This window comes from Mugil cephalus, chromosome 17, assembly GCF_022458985.1.
Source record: "Mugil cephalus isolate CIBA_MC_2020 chromosome 17, CIBA_Mcephalus_1.1, whole genome shotgun sequence".
Classification (NCBI taxonomy): domain Eukaryota; kingdom Metazoa; phylum Chordata; class Actinopteri; order Mugiliformes; family Mugilidae; genus Mugil; species Mugil cephalus.
In genome coordinates this window covers 7,001,931-7,027,221 of record NC_061786.1, presented here as the reverse complement: position 1 = coordinate 7,027,221, position 25,291 = coordinate 7,001,931, and the positions used below count along the sequence as shown (strand labels likewise).

General features: G+C 45.9%; 1 protein-coding gene across 2 annotated transcripts in view; it reads right to left on the bottom strand.

Moving 5' to 3' along the window:
* Window positions 1–19,298, bottom strand: part of runx3 (RUNX family transcription factor 3) — a 29,766-nt gene extending 10,468 nt beyond the window's left edge. Inside the window, exons 1-4 of one of the 2 annotated variants that reach the window (XM_047610562.1) lie at window positions 18,064–19,297; window positions 17,144–17,300; window positions 15,586–15,690; window positions 3,468–3,614 (exon numbers count right to left, since the gene is read on the bottom strand). In XM_047610562.1, the coding sequence (XP_047466518.1) occupies window positions 3,468–3,614; window positions 15,586–15,690; window positions 17,144–17,300; window positions 18,064–18,321 (667 nt within the window). In that variant the 5' untranslated portion in view covers window positions 18,322–19,297. Of the gene's footprint in view, window positions 1–3,467; window positions 3,615–15,585; window positions 15,691–17,143; window positions 17,301–18,063 lie in introns of both variants that reach the window. The other variant, XM_047610563.1, reaches the window with a different exon arrangement.
* Between the last annotated feature and the right edge of the window lie 5,993 nt (window positions 19,299–25,291).

Below are 25,291 nucleotides of genomic sequence, written 5' to 3'. Positions count from 1 at the left end.
CTCCATCAAACAGGACTTTTCTCAAGTTAAGTCCAGTCCAGAGGCCACAGCCCCGAACGCACCGAGCGAACGCTGCCAAGGCCCAGCTGCAGCGGACGTGCGCCAGTTGCGCAGGATAGCAGCAGACGGCGTTCGTAGAGGTTTTATTAACGGAAAAAAAAAAGGTTTGATGCTTTAATTCTGCCTAAAAGTTGAAAATATAAGGGAAAAAAAAACAAAAAAACAGAAAGAAATGTGTGATGTATTATTCCCTTCAGGAGTCTGCTGCTGTCGTTTTTAATAACATCAGCACGTAGGTCACGCATTCACACAGGCGGACACACAGCCGCTTTCACAAAAGCTGTAGACACACTTTTGGGCCCTCATCAAAGCGCCGAGCACTTGACTTGATGGTGGAACGTTATGCTAGTATCTGATATTCATCTTCAGAGGGGAACACACAGGTGTTGGAACAAATAACATGTCAAACGATACCACCTTCAAAAGTGCCAGGACTTTCTTTTTGGATGATTAAATTGGTGCTGCATTTCTTTATTTTTTTCCCCCCCTGTCTCACTGTTAAAACACATTTAAGTTAAAAGAGCGTCTTTCTTCTCCCGCCTGTCTGTTAGAGGCCGTGCCAGGGGCCTGTTGGGTTTTGTCTGCGTTTGAAATGGATTACGCTAAAACTGTTTTCCACTTTTCCCTTTGAGGTGAATCAAACTTCTCAATCAGCTGTTTGCTTAGGACAAGAGGAACCAGCGTGTGCGTTTGAAATTGCCATGTCACAGTTAGATGTTAGCGGATGAACTACGTTCTGTGTCAGAAAAAGAAAAAAAAAAAAACTGCCACCCACAGATACACATAGCATACACATGTACCTCACTTGAGGTTTTGAAAACCAGAATAACAATTTAGTACTTGATTGCCTGAGTGTCAGATTTGCTTGACTGCGCTAGCTGAACCACGCATTTTCAACCACACACGTACACACGCACGCATGCACACACAAACACGCGTGCGCGCGAGCACATTCCCTCCACCCTCGCTGAGAATCATTCCACATGTCTAGCAGGCTTACCTGTGGCCACAGCAGAACAAAAACAAGCATCGAATGTAGCGTCTGCCAGCGTGCAGGAATCCTGTCACTGCATGCACTGTAATGAGCTCTTAATTATCCTGTCTGTCTGGGGCACTAGCGGGGAGCTTGCAACACTAGCGCTGATCTGCATGAGTGTGTGCGTGCGTGCGTGTGTGTGTTTTTGTTTTTTTTTTGTTTTAATTTTCAACATGCCTATGGTGCAATCATCGGCGTGTACGTGTGTGAGTATTCGAGCATCCACGGGCAGCGCTGAGCAGACGTCTGGAGACGTGTCCTGTTGACAGCAAAACTGAGACGGTATTTCACTCCTCAGACAACAAAATGAAGCAAGGAGACTTTAGGAGGAGGTGACACCATCCTTTCTTTTTCAGGGGGGGAGAGAAAAAAAAATGCCCCGCAAAATGGAAAACATCTTTTGTAACAGCGACACGGGAATCCATTTAATTATAATGTGCTGATGGGCGATCTATCACCCGGCAATTCTCAAACAAACAGCCCCCAGGATTTAGAGTATCTGCACGGGTACAACGGTTTCTGGCAGGGGAGTCAAACGCGGAGACGTGTGCGCTGTTGATATGTAAACATCTCCCTGTGTCTCTGAGTGGGATTTATTGCAACAAGTTTATTTTCGTTTGAGCTTTGCTCGTAATGCTGCGGCGCTTGTCGTCTGCGCGTGGATCCTAGGTGCGCAGCGCTATAGCTGCGTGATCCGCGAGCTGCTCGCTCAGACGCTCCGACGGGATGGGAGGGAGAAGGGCTGATATTTAATTATTTTACCACTCTTGCCCTGCGGTATGCCGTCATGATGGTAATACCACAGATTAAGGTGTGTGGTTTTTACAGCCCTTCCCCTCCTCTGTCTCAGGCGCACACACTTCTTATAGACAGCCTGCAGCCACTGGCAGCTGTAACACAAGGCTCAAGGCCTTTAACGTCTCTGACACTTGATGTTAACATGTTGTGTCTGCTCTCAGCGTATGCGCTGTACGTGTGTGTGTGTGTCTGTGTGTGTGTTGCAACGCTTGCCGACCTTTGAAGCTTCGCAAGCTCTAATTCTTGCCCTAATCCTGCGTGAGGCAGACAAGAGCCGAGCTCTTCGTCTGGTGTCTGGACCATGTCTGCACAGTTCTCCCTACCCACCGAAGCAACCAACACCACCTCTACTCAACCCCCTCCCCCCAACAAGCGGCCCACGTTCAAGTCAGCCCTCAGAAACTTAACGCACACTTTAAAAGCTTTGCTGCAAGGGGCTTTTTATTGGCAGACAACCTACAGGGCTCCAGCCAAAACTCTGAACCATCAGAAAATTATCATCACAGTGGCTGTATTGTGTTGAAGCTTCACACTGTTTATTTTCAGCATAACCGGTCACCGGGGTTTCTAAAATGGCTGACGTGTTTCTCGCTCGGCACAGGCCGTGCGAGGGAGCAAAATCAATATCAAGAGTAAGTAAGGGCACGGGGGGAGTGGGGTAAAAGACCCTGTGTTCTCCGCAGTCAGCTGTTAAGGAGACCGGGCCCTTTACTGGTGACTCAGCGCTGGCTAAGCTCAGCACAAGGCCAAACACTGTGTAAGGCTGCGATACGCGCAGATACAAGGTCCACCCACACGCGGCTCACCGCTCACAAACAAGGCCTCCTGTGCGCTGCAACACGCTGATACAAATGTAATGAGATTCATTAGGCAGAACGGACTGAAGAGGGGACGGCGAGTGGGGGGGGGGCAACTGCGCGCTCGGGGCTGCTTCCAGACGTGCCATGCTGTTAAAGAGTCTCCGACACATGACGGAGAGTGAGGACTCATCCTCAGCCCAGCCATCACCCACGCAGCTGTCCGCTGTGCACGCACACATGCCCGCCCGCCCGTCCCCCCTCCCCCCTCCCCCCTGCTTCCCTCTCATTTGCACCACCTCAGTCTGAGTCCCTTCCCACCCCCGCACATTCGACCAGTCTGAGAGTGACGTGATTTCCAAGGTAGCGGGCGGCTGTTACATTCCTGAAGCTGTAGTGTGCGGTGCGCGGACGCCAGCCTCAGCGCTCAGGCCAAACTTAGCTGGCAGCGGCCGCCGTGCCACCTGGCCACAGACTCTGCCCTGCGCGCTGTGGGGCCCGAACCCACCAACACAGGGCATCCGGGGACAGAGCTGACACGGGCTTCCTCTCGAGCGGCCAACACATATAACAGCCCTCAGATGAGTGGAACAGGACTCGCGGGGGGAAAAAAAAAAAAAAAAATACGAACGTCCCTCCACTTGGCTTAAAGCGGTGGTATGTGCTGTTGATGTTTAAACAGTTCACATGAAAGCTTACTTACCCTCTGGTATACAACTAAATTCCTCTCATTAAAGGGGTGAATTACTTAAAAATGAAGGCGGTTAAATCCTCACCTTGTGTGGTGCTGAGGTGGGTTTGGTGGATGGGGCGGGGGTTATTGTTCACGGGGCCTATGCGCATAGACCGCTGGTAGCGCTCAATCTCTGACAGCCTGTCCGAGAACTGCATCTTCTGGTTGTCTTCCATCTTCACTCTGTGCCCTGAAAGAACGACACCAGGAGAAGAGAAATCAAGGACTTGCCAGCCTCGTCTTCCACATGACCAGGAAAATGGCACAAAACGCCGACAATTTATATTTCCAGAGCTGCACCAAAATAGAGGCATAACAAGAGCCCTATTAGAAAACGTCTCCTTCTCCCTAATGTCTTAATGGAGCACATCCTTGGGTAAAACTGCTCTCGGCCCGTTTAAACTGTAATTAGCTTAAGAATTGGCTTGTGACTGTGAAGACCGTCGGTATCCTCCAGCTGTAACCCACACACACCCTCGCAGTCAGGACGAACTTATGTCAAGAGAAACACTTTTGCCGTGTTTTCGGCTTCCGAATGCAAAAGTCGTATTAGAATGTAAGCAGACCTTGAAATACGTTGGCTAGACGCTAAATGTTGCCCAAGCTGCACCTGCTGCTACCGCATCGTCAGCAGATAGTGGTTGAAAATAATTGCTCGAGGAATGTTGTTTTTCCTGAACCATGAATCGCGGCGTTGGGCATCGCTATGAAGTGACAAAGTTCATCGTTTTACAAGCTTGTTTAAAAAAGAGAGAGAAAAGTAATAGTGAGTGTATCCACTAAAAACAACAGCCCTTCACACATACAACCCCCTCACACACACACACACACACATTCAGATCTGACTGACACAGCACTTACTCAGAAGAAAACACCCAGACAAGGCTACCAAACCATATAGTCATCAGTCTTAAACATAATGGAGAGAAAAAAAGAGCCGTTTGTGTGTGTGTGTGTGTGTGTCCATATGAGGTGAGAATCAACTCTGAGTAGTGAAGCATTTCTGCTGTACCTCTTTCATCCACACCTACAAAACTAACCAACGCACTTAGCACAGCGATGATCCGCTCAGTAAGAAAGAAAAAAAAAAAATGCAGACACACTCATATATATATACACACACACGTGTGTATTTGCACGTACCCTACATGTGAACACACCTTAAATGTCAGGGGTCCGGATGAGGGCTATGCCTCTAATGGGAGGAAGACATTTTAATGTAACTATCAGTGCACCAAAACCGTGTGTGAACCGGCATGTATACATTCTGTGGTTTTCTCCCTGGCATCTCTACAGAGTGGTCTAATGTGAAGTAATGGCTGGATTTGAATATTTTATCACTATATAAAGGGGGCAAGGCAGACGGACCAATATGGATTTTGCCCGTCCTTTCTATCCACTGACCCATGGGCAATATATCTTCCCTCTGAGGCTGACCCATGGGTAAAGTTTCCTCCCGTTTACCGCTCTGTCCATTTGTTTTGTGCCCACCGCCTCCCTTTCATCCTCTATTTACGAACTATATAGAAATATCTACCACTGACACCGCCACCACCCCCCAACCCCTTAGCATGTACACGTACACAGTCTCTCTACTCCCACTGATCAACAGTTAGGTTGAGCTTAACATTTGTGAGAAAGAGAGAGACTCAGTCATGACTAATCTGTCTGAGCGGAGACAGCAGTTCTGTTACCAAAGGAAAAGGCACAAAGTGTGTGTGTGTGATTCCACCCACCGGCAGTTTGCTCCATGCCGTTACTCAGGGACGCGTCCTGGGCGGACTCGCGTCCCCCCTCGCCCACTCTGTAATATCTTTTTTATTCACGCTCGTGTGCACCCCGTCTGCCGTTTTCTTTAAACCGTGATGGAAGGAATGGAGACTCTCCCCACACACACACACACACACACACACACACACACTTGCGCGGTGCCTGGTCCGGGCTGCAACACCCACACAGACACTGTGGCTACTGTCTGTTCCAGGCCAGAGCAGGGGCGGCCAGGGGAAGCAGCCCTCCAAATATAGCCCCTATATGTGTCCTTGTGTAGTTATTAAGAGATTTACACCACCTCAAACGGCTGAGGTCAGGGAAATGATACATCCCACTGCTCTCTGGTCGGAAAAAAAACACAGACAGCAGGGGGAAGCAAAAATGATAATTGGTCAGTTTTTTCTGTGGCCAGTGGTGGTCTAAGATGAATTGGCTGGCTCTTTGAGGATGAAAGTGATCATTCAGCTGCCCACAAACACACACACACACACACACACGTGTACACACACACACACACACACACATGCTTGAGCTGTGGATGTCGTGGCCCAGTTCCAGCTGGAAGGGACGAGTTTAGCGACACACTGTTCACAGCTTCCAGCAGGGGGTTCAGTGGGCTGTGAGAGGGCTTTTAGGGGAAATAGGGGTGGGGGGGTAGGGAGGGGGGCGCACATGAGAACAAGGCCTGGAGCTCATTAACCCAGGGCCCACATTTGCTGTTAACACTTCTAATCAACTAGAAGGCAGCTTGAAACTTTCTTTCTCCCGTTCCTCTGTTTTTCTTCCCGTTTCTCCATCTCATTAGACGCGCACATGTACTTGTCATCTTGTCAAAGAGAAAACAAACCGTTATTTTCTTTTAATCTGTACGCACTTCGCAAGGTGTTTGAGGGACATTTGTGTTTCAAAAGTACGTGGCTGCTCTAAAGACCGAAATAGTTGATTGTACTGAATGTACAGCCCGTAACAGATGAGGTACGGCCCTCCTCTAAAGGTTTTCCTTTAAAGAAAATTGTCTAAATCACCAGGGCACATAACTCCGATTCTCCATTTGTGTTAATACGCACTCTTTGGCTGGTTGACCCCGGCTGTAGCCGCTGCACGCTGGGTCCGACCACCAACATTTGACTTCTACTCTGCAGGGCCGGGGGCCAGAGGGGTGCTGGTGCTCCACACCGGCCCCATTTCAGAGGGATTTCTGTGGTCAGATGAATATTTAATGTGTCAGGGTGCACTTAGGAGAGAATGCCCTTGTTTTTCTCTCTATGATATCATAACCACAAGATAGAGCTGGGAGATGGGAGCCAATGCACACATGAGGCCTAAACTGCAGCGCTCAATAAGCATCCCGAGCCGAAAATGGACGCTGAAGGTTGTAGATTTACTAGCCTCCTCTCAGAGCAGCGGCCGCATCATCTGAAAGCATTACGGGAGTCCATGAAGGATAAATAAAATGCTTGATATAAAACGTCTGGTATTAACGATGCACCGAGGCTGTGTTTTCGGTGAAACGGGTGTGTCGTTTCCAGCCCTGCTTTGTGTATTTTTATTTCCTGATAGAGTCGTGTCTTCACTGAGATGCCGCTTTGAAGCGCATGGAGGCAGCTGCTTCGAAGTGGATGCGACGTGGAAAGTGTGAAGTTGTTTTTCATGAGAAGGCTCTAAGGCCAAACCACATGAACAGCAAACTCCACCGCCGAGTCTTGCCCAGCCTTCCCTACACAAAAGAACATATCAGCTCAGCGAGGAGACGGTGTTTGCTCTGCGAGGTGACTGCCAGGACTTAAACACGATGCCACAGCTGAACGATCACCCAATACGACCCGTTTCCTCCCTCCGCCTCCTCCTCACTTTTTCTCTACTTCTTCTCCTCTCTTTTTCTGTCTGCCTGCACTGAAAGAAAGAAACATATGTGCCTGTCTGAAGGGAGGTGCATTAAACACAAGCTCTTTTTAGTAAAGGGCTGGGTGCTTTTTCAGGGGCAAAGTGAAACTCTATCTGAACGGCAAAGGGCAATACGTGCTCTGGCCCCTACCCAAGTCTGCACTGAATATATTTGAAGTGTAAATATTTGTTTTCAGCATATAAATGGACTTGATAGGCCCCTGATAACAGGCTAGAATTAATGTGGAGTGCATGTATTACACTGAAAACTATGTCTGGATTGTATGGCCTATGCATGTGTGGTGTAGGATTACATACAAAAATGTTTTTTCTGAATGTGAAATCAAAAAAATAATGGTGGCTCACTCTTCTGTTTTCCTGTTTAGGTATAACGCATACAAGTGTGTTAGTTGCTCAGATCAGTCATATTTAAATTACCACAACTTAAAATGCATTTGCATTTGCAAAGCCTTTTCTTCCTTCATGTGTTAACGTACTGAAAGTTAAGTGCTGAAAAGACACAAATGAGTGCTGCATCCTTATCTAACTTTTGTAACCCGACAGCGCGATGTAGGGCGACAGTTGAACACATGTTGCAGTGGGGCCTGCTTGCCTGCGAGCAAACTTCCGTTTCCCTTCAACAGACACTGAGTACGTTTCAACATCTGTTGAGCAAAGTCTTGTACACCTGTCTTCCTCTTCCTCCTCTCTAGTGGACCTGAACCCCCTACGTTCTTATTCCCACCATGCCTCTTTCCGGCACCCTTTCTCGTACTTCCCTTTTTGTGCTGTTACCGCCACCGCCGCGCAGCTCGGCGAGCCTCCCTGCAGCAGTATATCTGGAACCGTGCTTCCCAAGGCCACCAATCACACCGTTGGGTATTTACAGTGGGGAGAATCAAAGTTCTTGTTTTGAGGCTGACCCTGAAGGATGTGGGTTTTACCCTTGGCTGGTGATTGTGGCTGTCTCGTCTGGGCCTAAATGAGTCGATGCAAGCCACACGCAGACATTACACGGCTTTAAGCTCATTTACATAATGCTCTCGTAACACTTTCAATATGAAAGCATTAACTTTTACGACTATATCATTATTGTGGATTGAATGCGTGGACTATTTATTTCTCATGGGCGTGAGCCATCATCTACAAGGCGGCACTGAATGCAGTGTCTTTTTTGTTTTTAATTATTTTTTTTATTATTTTGGCTTTCCGGAGGAGGAGGAGGAGGAGGAGGAGGTCAGCAAGCGTTTTGGCATGCTTTTATCTGTAGTTCGCCCTCTATGGCCACAGCTGGGGGATCGTCCTGTCCCTCAGGCAGATGCATCAGCCCGTCTCTGGGGACATCAGCAGTGTGAAAAATCCCCCTCGCAGGCCTGAAAACAAGCTGCTCACAGCGGAAGTTGCTACACGAGACTGTTTGAGCAAAGAGCGCAGCCTTCCTTTTCTGATAAGGGGATAAAGTGCTTTGCGTGTGCGTACGTGCGTTCGTGTGTGTGCGTGTGTGTGTGCGCAACAAAAGCAGTGCCACACAAGGACAGCTCTGCAGAAGGCAGGTTGAGGCAGGCAGGAGGGTGAAGGGGTGCCAAAATAAAGCCCACTGCACCCGGATTCTCTAACAATACAAAAGGCCCCGTAGCACGTTGAGAGCAATCATCCCTCTTTTGTGTCACCATGTTACACTATGTGTGTGTAACTGTCTTCTGCTGCGGAGTTGTTGGGGGTGATACGACTGTTTTTCAGGCGTGTTGGCTGCGTGCCTGCAGACCTCGCAGATTTCCCATTACGGCCGCTGCTGCTGCTGCTGCTGCTGCTTTGGCCTTGTCGAGCACAGAAGGCCTATTTGGCTCCGGTGACAGATCATATTAAAGCAATGAGCTGCTTTGAGTGTGTTATTTTAGCTCTAATGGTGAATGGGGTTGTTGTGCATGCCCTGCGAGTGTGCGCTCGTGTTTGCGTGTGCGTGGTAGTCAGGTTGTTCTAAGCAGCGAGGTGCCGGGGGAAAGGTGGGGGCCTCGCAAATGCTGTGGGAAAGGAAAGCAAGCTGCTGCTGCTGTCACATACATCAATGCCACGGCAGCAGATGTGTCAAACGGCTATGCGTTCACACCTCCGTGTATGCTAGCTCACACACAATGACGTGCAGCAAGCGTGCATTTACCCCCCCCTCCCCCCCGATTGCACGCACACAGACGCACGGAGTTCCACAGAATGACAACTGATATTCCAGGTGGGTCTAAGAAAATGTGTGAAATGTGAAATGTGTGAATTTTCCACTGTGTAAACTTGCACGTATTTCACTTTAAGCACTCTCTGTGTTTATCCGTGGTGTTAGCGGATGGCTACATCAGTGTTGAGGTTACAAGCTGACCTCCCCCTTTTTTTTTTTTTTTCTGCGATGATTCCAGTTTGTTATGAAGAGCCCAGTGTTTACCCGCAGGATTACAACCTTCTCTGCTGCTGGAAGCAAAAGAAAGACCTCGCTACACCTATTATTTGCTCACTGTTCCCAACCATTAAGTCCTGAAGAAATAAATATCCAAACCGCAGGGTGGTGGTACACGGCGTCTTTTCCAGTAACCAGCAGGTGTCTTCTTCCCACAAACCGCCCGCCCCCCCGACTCTACCCCCGTACACACACTGCCCCAGCACAGAAAACGGTTTATTGTCATAATGCAGTGGGGGAGAAAAATATTCCTCACTCATGGGCCATTTATTTTTCTAAATACAGATCGGAACTTTTATTGAATTACAGCTGAAAGGTCGTAATGGCTCCCTCCCGTATGGGTCAGTGTAAATAAGGAAGAGTGAGCACACACAGAGTGGGCATTTTACTTCCCTTCATAGGTAAGTAAACAGGAAAGACGCTTGGCCGGTGAGTTTAGAAGGGGACTGGGTAGGTGGAGAGAGTGGAGCAGGAGCTTTGGCCAAACTTCTCATTTCTGAGAAAGATCCTTCTACTTGCATCATCAGAGTGAATTAAACAGCTGTCTGGGGCCTCTGTAAATAATTCGGTAATTTCCGACGACGGCGTCCCGCTGTTCTATCTGGCGTCAGCAAATATGAGGTGGAAACTTTTTTGCAGGAGTAGAAAAAGAAAGGGCATTTCACCCCAAAGCTATTGTGTGTGTGTGTGTCTGACAGTCATCAACTGGCCCGAGGAGGAGGCAAAACCTTACACAATGTTCTTCTTTTTTCTTGCTTTTATAGCACAAACTTGTGAAGTGACGCAGCGGCAGCATGACGAACAACAAACGGAGGCAGCGGGCGAAGACGGGAAGTGCCAACAGATGAGAAATAGCTATATTTTCTTTTTTGTTTATATTGAGGTATTTAGACTAATTAGAACTGCTTTGACAGGAAAGCTTAAGCACAAAAGCTGAAGTAGGATTAGCAGCAGCTGTGTGGGAGTGCGTGTGTGTGTGTAGCCCTCAAAGGGAGTTGGCCTCAAAGCTTCTAGATGTGGTTAAGGTGGCAACAGTGGTCAAAAAGCCTCCATCTCGGTCCTTTATTTACCCTCCCACGACAGAATTTGATCATATTACATCTGCCTTTATATCTGGTCTGTCATGCCACAATGACTGTGACAGCAACCAGTCCTTGTAATCAGTCATGTCCGACACAAAAAAGACCTTAACAAAATAATCAACAATGGCGAGCTATTAACTGTCTCTAATGCCCGGACGTCATGCACAGCCACTGGAGGATGCTGTCCTCATCTGGCACCCATCACAAGGCTCAGACCTCAAAATGCGGGGAATATTTGTTTCCAGCACACAAGTATCCTCTCTGAAACCAGTCCAAAACTATTCAGTGTGCACCGCTGCATTCCAGCGGATTTATCAGTTGGCCAATATTTGCTCTACTTCTAATCACTGAGGCCAAGTGTGACGCGTATGGAGTGACCCTAAGGAGGGGGAACGCCGCGGTGGCTGCTGTGTCATTTCTTTGAAAGGGACATACAATCGCCTCTTTATTTGTTCCCGTTTGTCCGTGAGTGATGTAAGAGGCCGACAAGCTCCCCCACCGAATCATAAATTAGGTGGTCATGGGTTCGACTGTTGCCGTCGTTGCTAGCCACCGTTTGTCTAGCGTCATGCGATCGTGCACGTGTGTTAGGCCACCGTGTCTCCAGGTTATGCATCTGGGTGTCACGGCGAGCCATTAATAGCCAGGAAAGCACCCAGTGTCACAAATGCCACTGTTCACCCCACCCCCCCTCCTCCCCTGGCACTGATACACCTGTAGGCCTCTCTTTCAAAGACGCCCATCTCCATTTTCAAACATCAAAGTTGCCTTTGAGAGAGCAATTCGCAGCGAGGAGGGAGAGCCTTTCATGTGATTTGTGGAGCATGGGCGTGGCCCGGCGGGGCCGACTTAAAGAGATGCACCTGGCAGGTGCCTGAGCACCCGCACACGCAAATGCGCACACAGCAACATGCATGGCATCGCTTTGTTTACTTTGCAGAGAGACTGCAATATCACAGGAAAAATAACACAGCAAATGTCATTGTTTGTCTATTTGCATACTTTGTACAGTCTGTGTGCCAAATGCAAATAGAATCAACCCGCCAACTCCAACATGTACCCCCCCCACCCCCCCCCTTCCCCCTTCTCCCCCCCCACCCCCGCTTCCCCAACTAACTCCCCACGCCCGCAATTCTTCTCCTGGAGCAGTGTGAACACACCCAGCCGAGTAAACAGAGGCAACAAAACACGACAGTACTTGTGTGATTGTCGGTGGATGTGCGGGCCCGTAGGTGGGGAGCCGCGTCGGCTCCATCTGAATGTTTACAGGTATCGCACGAACACTGCATAATTATGTCAGCGGTTACAATGTATTCTCGTGTATCATTTTCTCGTATCAACAGACAAATCGCCACTTTGACCTCAATGAGATAGAACCGGCTCCCACATCCTCGGCAAACAGCCGTCTCTGCTCCCGTCCTTTCACCCCATTAAGAAAAAAACTTTTGGTTTTTTTTAAGAGGGGGAGGGGGAGAAAAGCAAAAAAAAAAAAAATTACTTAATTAAATGTTGCCCCTGAAGCCGCGTTCAAATGTTTAGGTTTCTAAATCGTCAGATCTGGCTGAGCCGAGGAGCAGTTTCTTAGAAGGAACTATTGGCTAATCAATAAAAGTTAAGCTGGTGTCACACACGCGTACTTGAACTCTGAGCATTGATTTTCACACGCAGATAACAGTCACAACTCTGCCTACTGATATGCAGAGAAATACTTTTTTTCCCCCTCGTTTCATTTCTAAGTTATTCATGCTACATTTTCTCACAAGCCTTTGAGCTTCTGTGCATTTGTGCCACAATCCTTTTTTTACACATTTGACTCACTTGAAAACGTTTAAGCCGTTCCTATATTTAAATGCTTTGCTGCTGATTATTTTTTCAGGCCCAAATTAGTGATGCACATGCCCACAAGCCGTGAGCATTATTTCTGAACATCATTAGGGGCTTAAAATGTCCAGCCCTTTTCTGTTCTCTCTCTCTGTGTGTCTATCGCTCTGACCCGCACAAAGTTCTTCCCAGGGACTGATTCATTTATGTCAAGAGATACAGAAATACAAACAGCCCTTCCCCTGTGGGTAAATAGGTGGCAGTTGATGTCATGTACGAGTGAGGGAGGGAGAAGGGCAACAAAAATATAGCCGAGGGATTAATTGGTGAGAATAGCTCCGCTCAAGTGCAGGGGGCTGTTGCGCCGAGGCATCTGATAGCGGCGACAAACAGGGAGGGACTCGACACTTCTGTCATCTGTTTTCATGCATAATTTTTTTTTCTTTATTCTTATCTGTTTTTGCCCTCTCTAGTTGTTGTTGTTGTTCAAACTGCTTCTCCGACAGAATTGTTTCTCATCAGCAGTTGCAACAGTTGGCCTCAGCAGAAGTTTGATAATGAAGTATGACAGATAGGTGGGGGGTTGGTAGGGGTACGATGACGAATGCCGGATGTGTCATGAGGAAATCGAGCAGCAAGGGAGACAAAAATACTTAGCTGAGCACGCTTTCTGTTGAGGAACAGAATCGCGTCCGTGTGTGTTTATAACCATTTACATGTCTGTGAGTTATCGGGGAATGTGGAAATACATCAGTGTACACAACTGTTCCCACACCGCGTGTGTGTGTGTGTGTCTTCCTGCTCGAGCGTTTTCAGAAAAAGCATGGCGTCCTTTGTCGCCGCTGCCTCGGGCGAGCCGCCGCTGCAGTCCTGTCCGTCAGGTTCTCTCGACTGGATTGGCAAACATTAATAAAAAACCTCCTCCTCTTTCTCATCCTCCCTCCCTGTGTGCCAGCTCCCGCCGTGGCTCGGCTGGCAGCCATGCAAATGCGAGCCCTACACAAACAGCAGCATAAAGCCCCGTGCAGACCGGGCCCTGCGGCCTGCCCGGCCTGCAGACAGGTGAGCATGCAGCCCGGGGGCCCTGCACTGATATGCTCCGGCCACACCGCGCGGCGGTGAAAAAACAGAAAAGCCGGTATCAAAGCAGAATATGTAACCGTCTCTCAGGATGAGATTTAGAATAATGGAAAAACACTGTTAGTTTTATGTGCTGGCAGCAGAGGCTCTGCTTTGGCTCGAAACGCTGGGCCGCCGATATAATGTGGTGCCTTGTGGTTGGAGAAGAATCTGATTACTTTTATGGCCCTAATAACGTCTGAATGGCAGCGTGTGTGTGTCCCCGTTCTTTGACGGTGCCGGAACATGACTGATATTACGCCCGTAGAGTGTGCTTCTTGTTTCAACATCGGAGGTCCTTCATCTCGTCCCGAGCAATTCCCGCGCCTTTCAACACAACCAAACTGGACTCAGATCAGCCTCAGCTGTCGCTTTTTATTCAAACCAATGTTAACAGTTAAAAGGAATACGCTGCCTTTAAAACGCCGTTGCTTGTGTGAACGTCCTGGTTGAGTAGGAATAATTCAAATTCATATTTCAACATCTGCGCAAATCTGACAGCCTGCGTGCGTTTTATTTTCTGCCTTTCTATGTATTCTCTCGCAGCGCCGTGCGACAGAGTTTAATGGAGCCCTAAATTCCTCCAGCCCTATATTAAACAGTGTCACATTATAGCACCCAGCGCCAGTGTAAAAGTAGCACGGCCACTCTGACGCCTCGGCAGGAGCCGAAACATGCTGACAGACAGACAGACGGAGGGACAGACAGGCTGGCGGGAAACAACCTTAACCTGCAGTTATTTCAAGATGCACATGAGAACTCGTTTATGCACAGATACACACGCTCTGGCTTTTTTTTTTTTTTTTTTTGATATTTCTGTTAGCAAAAGCTGATCAAATTCAAATTGAAACCACACACACACACACAGACACAGTTTATTATTATCTAGTCCCTCTTCCGCAAATAGCGTCCAGCTTGGCAGTGGGGCGAAGCCCCTCTCCCGGTGCCCCTCGGCTCCCTGTGCCAGTCATATCCCCTCTCATGTGCAACCACTTTCCCTGTCCCTGTGATTCGACCAAATCCACCCTGATATCCAACTCCAAAAACCCTGCGTCCCTCCATGTGAAATCCTATCACGTCTCGTCGGTCCCACCTTGAACTGACAAAAAGGAAAGAAAACTTGTACGCACGTAACCGCTTCCAACCCCTCAGCGACTGACTCATCTGAGTAACACTACTCTTCACCATCCCTCACACCAGCAGCATTTAAACCACATGAGAATGTAGCTGTGGCTGAACGGTGGCGCTAACAGCTTTAGCACGCTGAGCCTCCCCTGCCAGGCCTAACATCGGCCGGGGGGCCTGTGCCCCCGCGTTAAATCAACGAGCCACTTATGTGGTCGGGCAGGTAGGACCCCTCTGACCAGCACTGGGAAAGGTGTGGGGGGGGGGGTGAGGGGTGGGTGAGAGGAGGGAGGAGGAGGACGAGGAGGCTTTCACTGAGCTGAGCCACCTGCGGCTTGGAGACTCACTCAGCTCCTCTTAGTGGTCTTGGGTTATGCCTTAATATGCTTTACAGCTTCCTCTGACTGGGCCCTTCCCTGTGCCCCTGCCGAACACACACACACACACACACACACACACACACACACACACAAACATGCACCACTATTCTAATGAGGACAATGCACAGCCCTGCCTCCATTCTCTAGAGGCACACCATAACCACTACCTGCCAAACCCCAACCTTAACCTAGACTTAATTTTTCATCCTAACCCCAAAAACCAAGTCTCAACCCAAAAATAAATCTCGTGAAAACTAGCAACATGTGATCATGTGAACAGATTTTTTTTTTTTTTTAAACTCTATGGCAGGAATTCGTTGCACTCTCACACACCCACGCATGCATATCAGGCTTGCTCAGAGTTGGATTTTCGTGCATCACCTGCTGCATATGACTCACGCGTGTGAAGAAGCGGACGCCTACGTTTTGTTGAGCACCAAGAAGCTGCACTCGCATCACACACCACGGTGCAGCTTAGCAATAACAATATCAGTGTTTGGTGTGTGTGTTTGTATGTGTGTTGCGAGCACTCACTGCGAGGTTCCCGGGGTCCATCCACGGTGACCTTGATGGCGCGGTGGTAGGTGGCCACTTGAGGAGGTCCGGTGAACACGGTGATGGTCAGAGTGAAGCTCTTCCCTGCAGAGCAGCAACATCGCATTAGTGAGAGACGTTTTATTTTATTTTATGGGTGACCTTTTCGAATTATTTTCTTCCTCTTCTTTGCAACAATGCGGCGCTTGTTCAACATCAAATCATCACCGGCTTTTGTCCCGCCGCAGTCTTTGAATTAATTTTTTATTTTTATTTTTTAAAGAAAAAGAAAAGAAAAGGAGGGGAAAAAAGAACCAGCTCTTTTGACGGTCTGGCTGTGGGTATGATTTAGATTACTCAGAGAATGTCTTCCAGATTGTCTCAAAGAGCTTACAGCAATAGTTTATTGTTCAACAAGGAGGGATCTTGCTCCCATCTGCATCAAAGTCCGCGCAGGGGGAGGAAGGCTCGCACCACGCAGCGGCCCGGTGCTCGTCCCCGGCTTTTGAGAAAGGCATCTCTTGTTAAAAAGAGACTGTGTGGGAGGATAGGAAACAAAAAAAAAAAAAAAAAAAATCCTCGGTTGGGATAATTATCTACAGAAATAAAAGGTGTTAGCTACTTTTTAAATTTGGGTGGCCACTACCCGTCGTTTCATTTCACACGAAAGCGGAATATAAAAGGCCAAAAACCGCTCTGGGGGAAAATGAGAAAAATGCCTCATCTGCGTCAATATTTAAAAATATATTTTCAGCCGAGTGCATTTGGTTATTTATGCCTAAACATTGAGATGTTTTGATTTACCCAATATAGCACAAAAAAAAAAATTTGATGTTCATCGGGGCTATGCTTTAACCACAACATCCTGCAAACAGGCCCGTAGATGTGTGAATTTTTATACAGCCATTTAACACAACAACAACCACGATTAATACTGCGTATTAAGAGTGTAAACCGTGTGTGTCCTAAATGGTGACACATTGCCTCGGGACGAGGATGGTGAGGTTTTTTTTTTTTTTTTTTTTTCCTTTCCATCCACCCTTTCCGATTTACACCGCGTTGATTATTATCTGGATTTCCTTGGATTAAGAAAATCACACGACCACATCAGATCGCGCCGTGACGCAGGCCAGATGTTTCGGATGACACCCGCGGACGTCAGTTGGCACTTATGTGTGGACACTAGTCGTACCCATACATAAGCGATTCCACATTTTCAGGCAAATCTTGGTTAAAGATTAAATAAATCAGCCAAAACCTGAAAGAAAATTATTTAAAAAACATATTTTAGAGCCGTGGGTCAATGTTTCCTATGTGTGCGTATGTGCCGCATATCTGCGTTTCATATTCTCCCCCCAAAATAATAATATGTTGTCAGCTGTCATTCAGAACAGAAATATGAGCCTTTATTATAAGTGCGTTTCCAAATGCTTCTAAAAGTGGCATTGCAAACAGAGTGTGCAGAACTGTGCATGTATGTGTGCTTATGTGTTTGTGTGTGTGCGTGCGCGCGCGCGTGTGTTTGTGTGCCAAAGAGAGTTTCAGAGGTTTAGCTCACCTCGTCCGCTCCTGCCCACGAAGCGCAGGTCGTTAAAGCGAGCCACCTGGTTCTTCATCACGGCGGAGGCGTTCCTCAGCTCGGCCGAATAATTCTCGTCGTTCCCAGCCATCACGGTGACCAGAGTCCCGTCTGGAACGTCACCGAGAGCCACGACCTGCGCGCAGGGGGAAAGCGAGCGGTCACTCTGGGTCACGAAAACCGAATGTACACACACACACGCACTGCGCGCGTAAAACCGCATCCGGCTCCAATTATATTAACAGCAATATCTTTACAATTTCACCACAGTGTCAACAATAAACGGCTGCATAAATTTCATAAGCTTAGAGGATTCCCAAAGTACACATCCTCCTGTGTTGGCTAATAACGTTTAAATAAAAAATAATGCAAGATTTGTACGGCATGCATTTAATTACTCGCTCCATTACCATTATTTATTTCCCTCGGATCTCCCTGCATTTTACCCATTTTACCCACAGTTTTAGACAACTGTGTATTTTAAATATACACAAGTTACAAATATTCACTCACAAAACATGAAAATCATATATAATACAATAAAAATATAATGACAAAAAAAATCCGCCCATCTGCGCTACTTTCAGCCGCTTCTAGAGACCTGCAGTAATTCCTGGCTCTGATTGAATGTTATTATTTTGGATGGCGCAGCTTAAAGCCAATAAAAGCAAAGCTGATCTGTATATTTTAAGAATTAAATTTTCTACACAAATGCAGAAACTGAAAGGCACAACTTCTAGAGGCCAATCTATAAATTCGTGGAGATAAATTACCTCCTGAAGGCACATCTGGTTGGTTTTAAATCCGCTTTTGTCTCCTGTGTGTTCTACAGTTAGAGCGCCGTGCGCGCTATTAAAATGAAAACATAATAAATGATAATTAGAAGCCATGTGTCTTGCCTTGAAAGCCACGGGGAGAGTCTTGTTGCACCTCCAGTGAGACGGGAGAACTGAGCAGAGGAAGTTGGGGCTGTCGGTCCGGACCAGCTCGCCGGCGTGGTCCGCCAGGACGTCCACCACGTTCCTGGTGTCCGGTCTTGACCTCAGGGGCCCTGGGGTGGCCATGGCCCCGTTGCCGTCTACAATCTTGCTGCAGGGGAAGGACGTGGAGGGCGGCGTGAACCGTCTTGTGGTGGGCGGCTCTACGGGAATATGCATCACAACAGCTTGGGTCAGTGCCACCTGACTGGGTCGTATCAGAGGAGCAGAAGTCTTTGGAGGAAAAACTCTTTTCTTTTTCCTTTTTTCTTTTTTTTTTTTTTTTTTTGTTGTTATCCAGACGCCGCTTGTCTCAAAAGTCCACTGTCTGGAGGCGAGGGCGCAGAATGTGAGTCAAGCAGAGCCTCGCTGTCCTAACCAAAACTCTGATGACTACTAGATCACCTACACACGATGTGTCAGTCTGAGGGACATAACAGGGCTGTTCTGTTTTTCACTAACTTCAGCCAAAAATAAAAGGAGATAAACAAAAGCTCTCCAAAGTCTCTGTCAGTGCCGAACTCGTATTATATCGGCGCTGTTATCTACCGCACGCTTAGTGGAAACGCTCAGCCGCGTGTAAACAATGTATCAACGCCACAAAGTACTTGAACTCAGACTAGAAATCAAGAATCTGTGAAAGAATGTGCTAAATGATTAATGCCGAACAGCTTAAAAAATAAACAAAAACAAAACAATTTGTAGTAACCAGGTAATCCAGACGCGATGTAAAAAAAAGTCAATGCAGTTGAGTATCTCGGCTAAAGTTTTTTTTAAAAATGAAAAAAAGAAAGATCAAAACTGCTAAATTTCATCAGACTCCTCCTCTGATCTCACCAAAACCGCTTTTACCGCTGAAATAAAAAAAAAACGTGGATTAGACAAACTCGAATATCTACAAACTCAACGCTCAAGTGCTGCACTGTCCCTTTCGTGCGTAAAAGTTCTTGCAACCGTGTCCCCCGTTGGATCTCCCCTCAAACTCACGCACAAAAAAGGAGAGGAAAAAGCAACAACTCTGGAATAAGAGGATCGGTCCCGTCGCTCCAGTCGGGTTTCCTTTAAAAGTTATCCTTTAGCGCAGAAGTTACGGGGCGCGAGAAGGAGCCGTGAGGCTGAACTGAGTGCAGAGTGCCGCGATATTATTTTACCCTAGTCATTTTACTGTTTAGTGGCTGGGAGTGCGGAGATGGTTTCCACCAATGAATCCGCTGGGTTGGGCTTTCACCAGACCAATCAAACTCCCCGGCGCAACCCTGTGCTGTTGTCACACACCAGCTGAATTATTGATACATATCTGTCCTTTTCTCTATGCTTGTGTGCATTTATCTGTGATATACAGACGGACATTAAGGTGGGAGAAATCAAGAGACACCATCACTGAAGAGGAAATTAGTTTGTGAAGAAGAGACTCGACGTCTGCTATAGAACAGCTGAATTATTTGGACTTTAAACCGATTTTACAATATAGCCACAATCTTTACGCACGACTGGCGAGATAAAGCATCTAAAATTAAATTTGACAGGCTTTAAATTAAATCAACTTCAATTTAGAGATTATGAGCTATTAGCCTTTAAGTGCACCTGCTTAAACCCTGCACTGATATTTAAAAGATGAAAGATCTGCTAATCTATTCCTGCTTTATTCTGCACCTTTATTCCCTCCACAACTCATTCTCTGATCTGCTTTAATTTGAACTGTTTATAATTCATCCACTGAAATGTTGAGGCTGCTCAGGCCTGCGGTTTTAATCTCTTTTATTCGTTTTGAAGCGCTGTTACATCTGGCGGCTTCTCACCTTCTCTCCAAGTAAATAAAATTTTCATAAAGTCAAATTATGGGTTTGAGACAGATCCGTATCGCTTTAATTGGCTGAACTGAATTATATAAGAAAATTAAAGCGAACCGGCAAATGTCTTTTTCTTTTTTTTTTCTCTCCACATCAAACAACAAAAGAGGGTAATAAGTGTGCGTGTGTGCGCCAGGGGCTGAATTCATTAGAAACTTGAAATGCTGAGGGTTACATTAAATGACGGCACACCCTGCAAACTGCGCCATGCTGCGCTTTGACACTAGTTGGCGCATTTGCCTTTTCAATCGCTGTCAGTTCAGACAGTCTGAGGCAGACATTTCACATCTACAGAGAAAAGGAAACTTTTATCTGTGTCTTGTGATAGTTGGAAGTCTAGTTTGATTTCGACTTAAGTCAAAACAGCAAACCCGATCCCGTCAGTTTGTCGTTTTAGCTGCCGCAAAAAAGCACCGGTTACATTTCTTTACGCACAATTTTGGCCTGAATCAGGATAATTATATTATTGTAGAGAGACGGACTCATCATTTTTTACAACACTGTTATTTATTCGTTTAATGACTGAATGCTGGAATCAGTTTTGGATTAGAAGAATCATTTGCGTCTCCAAATACCAAATTTAAAGAATTAATTGCGTCACTAATATGTGTGTTCCATCCCTCAAACACAGAATAAAATTCTGTGCATGGGTTTATCTTGTTAGTTCTAAATTACCACTGAGTTCTTATTATTGATCAGGAAAGAAAACATTATTTTGGTCTAATAATTGGTGAAATGAAACATTTATGTCTGCTTTATTATTAATAAAAAAAAATGACGCAAAATCGTTTAAAATTATTTATAAGTGACAATAAAAAAAAAATTAAAACATCAAGAGTCGTGTGGATTTCTACTCGTTTGAAAATACATCCATGCATTCACTCAGTGGACGCTTTATTGTAATTCTAACGCGTTTGTATTTCCGTGCTCGCGAGCCCCGGCGCGTGCGTGGCGGCTTTTTAAGTTGTTTACTCGCATGAGAATAAATTAAGTGCAGTTAAGTGGCGCGAGGAGTCATCGCAGTGGCTTCAGAGTTTCCCTTTAATTTCCTTCCGATCAGAGCTGCGCCAGTAGAAAAGGACGCAGAGCGAAGATTTCCAAAATTAAAAAGCACAAATTAGACCAGCCCTCCTCAGTTTAAGCGTCTAAGTGACATCAGGTTTTATTTCACAATATCTGCTCATGTGGTCACAAACATCATCAGTGCAGCATGAGTGATCACAGTGGTGGAGGGAGTGCTCAGATCTTTTCGTTACCACATTTTTAACAAATGCTCCAGTAAAAGTCCTACATTATCCAAGCGACAATAAGCGTTATGTGCAAAATGTACGGAAAACGTGAAAGTAAAATTGTGAATTGGACACCGAAATAGGATGTTGTTGTCCCATTTTGTCTCTTTTCAGATCTTGGATTATTGTTACTGATACATTAACATGGAAACAGCATTTTTAGATATCACTAAATTAAAGCTGGAAAGTGGATTAAAAGGTACATTTCCCTCTAAAATATAGTGGAGCTGGAGTAGAGAGGAGCATACGATTAGAATAGTCAAGTAGAAAATGGTGCAGTACTTGAGGAAACGTACTTAGTTACTTTATACTGCATTAAAATCCACATAGGAAGATGAATAAAACCGTACACAGCGTGAAAGTGCTGTCACCCATATTTTCTACAAATCAAACCTATATGTTCTTTCTTTCGTCCTTTCTTTCTCCTGTAAGCTTTTGTCTAACTCACTTTTATTATCTAGAAATGAGCCAACATCTCAGAAAATAACTATAATATTTTATTTGTCACGATAGCAAAGCCCCCAACTTCACCGCCGTCCTCTGCTTCAGCGTGCACAGCATAAATCCTGCTTTATGAGAGTCCGTGCGTGTGACAGTTTTGGTGTTCTTGACTTGAAAATATAGGGAAACCCCAAATCACAGATGCTCACTCCACAGCTGTGCTTAAATCACTCAGTAACAGAGCAGCAACTGAATCCTCGCAGCCCCAACTGCCAAACATCATCTCTGATCGGATCACCTATCATGTGGCCTCTATTTCGAGTCCAGCTGGACTGGGACAGTGACAATGCCGGTGATATTTTAGTCGTCCTCCTGTCCTGGTTTCGTTATTAATACGCGACCGCACGCTCCCCATCTATACCCTGCTCAGCTGTAATGTGCGCTCAGGGCGCCTGTCACATTTAGACCTCCGCGTTTCAACATGCAGTTTCTACAGTTTCAGCCGCACAGGCATTGAGGGCAGAGCCCGCCGTGCCCCTGAACGATTTTTAATGATCCGAGTGGGCTGAGCCTGAAATCAAGACAGAACTCCTGGAGGACATGTGAAACCCCGGACCCACCTCAAAAAGGCCTCAGTATACATGATTCTTACCATGCAAGGATAAAAAGAAAACGGATCCTTCAGATATAAATCAAGAAATCACATCATTGTTTACCGATGGTTACTCTGGGAAAACTTAGGACTTAGAAGTTGCCCTCATTTGTGTATTTCTGACCTGCATTGTTATGTGCGCACATAACAAAGAAGGGTTCCTTGTGGCATCAGAAAGCAGTTTGCTGGCCAGAAAGACACCATGAAACAAACTATTCTAAATGGGTCATTTCTGTCACTTTGTGTAAATCTAAATTCAAATCAACAATATCTGTAAGTTGTCTTTGGAGCCCCTGCGAAGAAACACGCCCTCGCCTGTGTGTTTAACACCAAAGGAAACCCCATTTACTGTAAGGGTACATGTGTAATGAGTCAGATTGTAAAAAGTCATATGAGTGTGATCCCCATTAGCGGAGAAACCAGTGGAAGCCTCTGGGGTCTGTAAATGTATACCTGTTCCTAAATGCCACCCACACGGCTTTCAGTGCCACTTAAAAGTCACTTTGAAGATGGTTACGGTCTCAGATACGCGCGGATCCCTTTTAAAGTTCTTCATTTTTTTTTCTCTTTTCCCTGAATATGATCTATTAGCCTGTGTAAACTCCCAGGTCTATTTTCAGACTTGCACACATAAGCCTTTGGATGGGTAGCTATTCATTTGGAAAAGGGGGCTATGGGGGCAATTAGGAATAGTTTGAGGTTCGGCGATGACATAAGACAAAGATTTCTATCTTTAGAGGAGCTGTGGCCATCACACATTTCTGTACATTCACAAATTACAGGGCAAGCTTTGGCCCTCAACCCACCGAATGCATTCCTTCCGAAAAGTGTCTGCTCGAATTTCAGCCGGGGGTTTCTGCTCAGTGGAAATATGAGTGTTCTGAATGGACGACTTCTATGAAATGGAGTTTTATTCCTCTCGGATTAAATTAGCTCTACTTTTGGGCTTGGGGTATTTTTTTTTTCTTTTTGTATGAATGATGAATTCTGTGGTGGCAGTGGAACGCAGAGCTTGTTTACCCTTCCCTCCTTTTTACTTTTTTCTTCTTCTTTTTTTTTGAAATATAGCTTGCTATGAAATGGACTTTTTCTGCTTGATATGACAAGAGTGTCTGTGATTAGACTCCCAAGCATGATGTAAGTCACCAAAGCCATTTGTGCCAGTCCCCTCAAAGCCAAATCATATTGCAGCGTCAGAGTGTTTATATACACAAGTGTATGGAGAAACTTTTAAACAACACTGAGTGGGTACAGACTGTTTGGGTTTTAGGCTTTTGCAGCTCTGAAGGCTGATTCTTTCTCAAATTTTGATTACATAATGTGTCAGCACATCACAATTGGCGGTCATTTTTGTCCATTTTGATGTTCAGACAAGAAAATAGGAAACACATTCGAACAATTTTGATCGTATAAATTTGTATGTTACTTTTCCCCCCGCTAAGGTTGTCTGTGTTAGTTTTAATGATGACTGGAATGCATCTGTGTACTCAAACTTTGCTTCAGCCCTTAATGGCCCTCACATTTTCTTCTGTCGCTTGCCCCTTGTGGCACTTTACACGTCCAGTAACTCATAAGAGTGTCAGGCCCCAATTTTCAGATCCTTGAAGGCGTCCGGAGTATATGTTATCCCAAGGATGATGAAGAGGACGGTGACATTTCCAAACCCAGCAGCTAATTACTATGTAAGCGTGATGAGCCGAGATGCGGCAGTCACCAGAGGAGACAATGAGCACATTCATCTCATGCATCTTTAATACTCTGCCTACATTTTATAAAAGGTGCAGAGCGGAGCCAAGGGCTTATTAAAGCCTTCTGAATCAATTGAGCAGCATAATGGCTGCTGGGGGACGACTCCAACTATGTTTTTATTTCTGTCTGCTGAATGTAAATGGGCTCCTTAAAGACTACATTCATTTTAAAACATAACAAGCATGTTCACTCTCACACTTGATGCATACTGAATGCATTATGTGTTTGGTAGCATCGCCCGCTGTGATGTTCTCCAATCCTCCAATGCAGTAATGGTGGAAAGAAAACTACAGTCCAGTTGCTAAGTAATGCCTCTTTTGCCATTTTAAGGAACTTTAAATGTTTTTTTTTTTTAATGCAATTTTAAACTTTAGAAACAAATACGGCATTGATTTATTTTTTTGGTAGCCAGACGTTAGGGTTCACTTTCAAATTAAGATTTTATAGCCTATGTAGAGATTCAGTCAAAGACAATGAATATAAATCTGCGATGCAAATGCCACATAGCCATTCACCATTTGTTGAAGGTTGCCAAGTACGTTCAGCGAAGAGAACGCCCAGTACCACGACGACCAAAATGGATATGACACTTGTGGTGCTCCCTTTCTGCTCCATCAAATTAGACGGAGTTGCAACTGATCATTTTTGAACACATCTGAATAAATTATTGTCTCCTTGCTTGTTTCTCTGTGGCTGTTGTTTGCTTTGTCAGGCATGTATCATAAGTCAGGTCTCGCTCGGACCGTGTTATGCATCTGTTGGGCGATTTTCAGGTTGAAATTAAAAATACTAAATGGCTTAAGTGGTTAAACACAGTCCACCTCCGCAAGCTACAACGGTTAAATGCTGCCTACACATTGGTGCATGAATGGTTAGGGTTAGGGTTACAACTGCTGCTACTACTCTCAGGGTTAGGGTTAGGATTACCACTACTATTAGGGTTAGGGTTATGTAAAATCACTTGTGAAAGAAGAAACTATGCAGTGATTCATTGTTAATGAAAAGATAACTGCATCACCAATAAAGTTCACTGTTTCTAATTTCCACAGTATTCACTCAATTACTGCTATTAGTCTGCGGTGACTAATGTTGCTAAATGTAGCTCATTTTATGCTGAATTCTCACCTCTTCCTACACTAAATATTGCATAGACTTGACCAAGTCTGAAT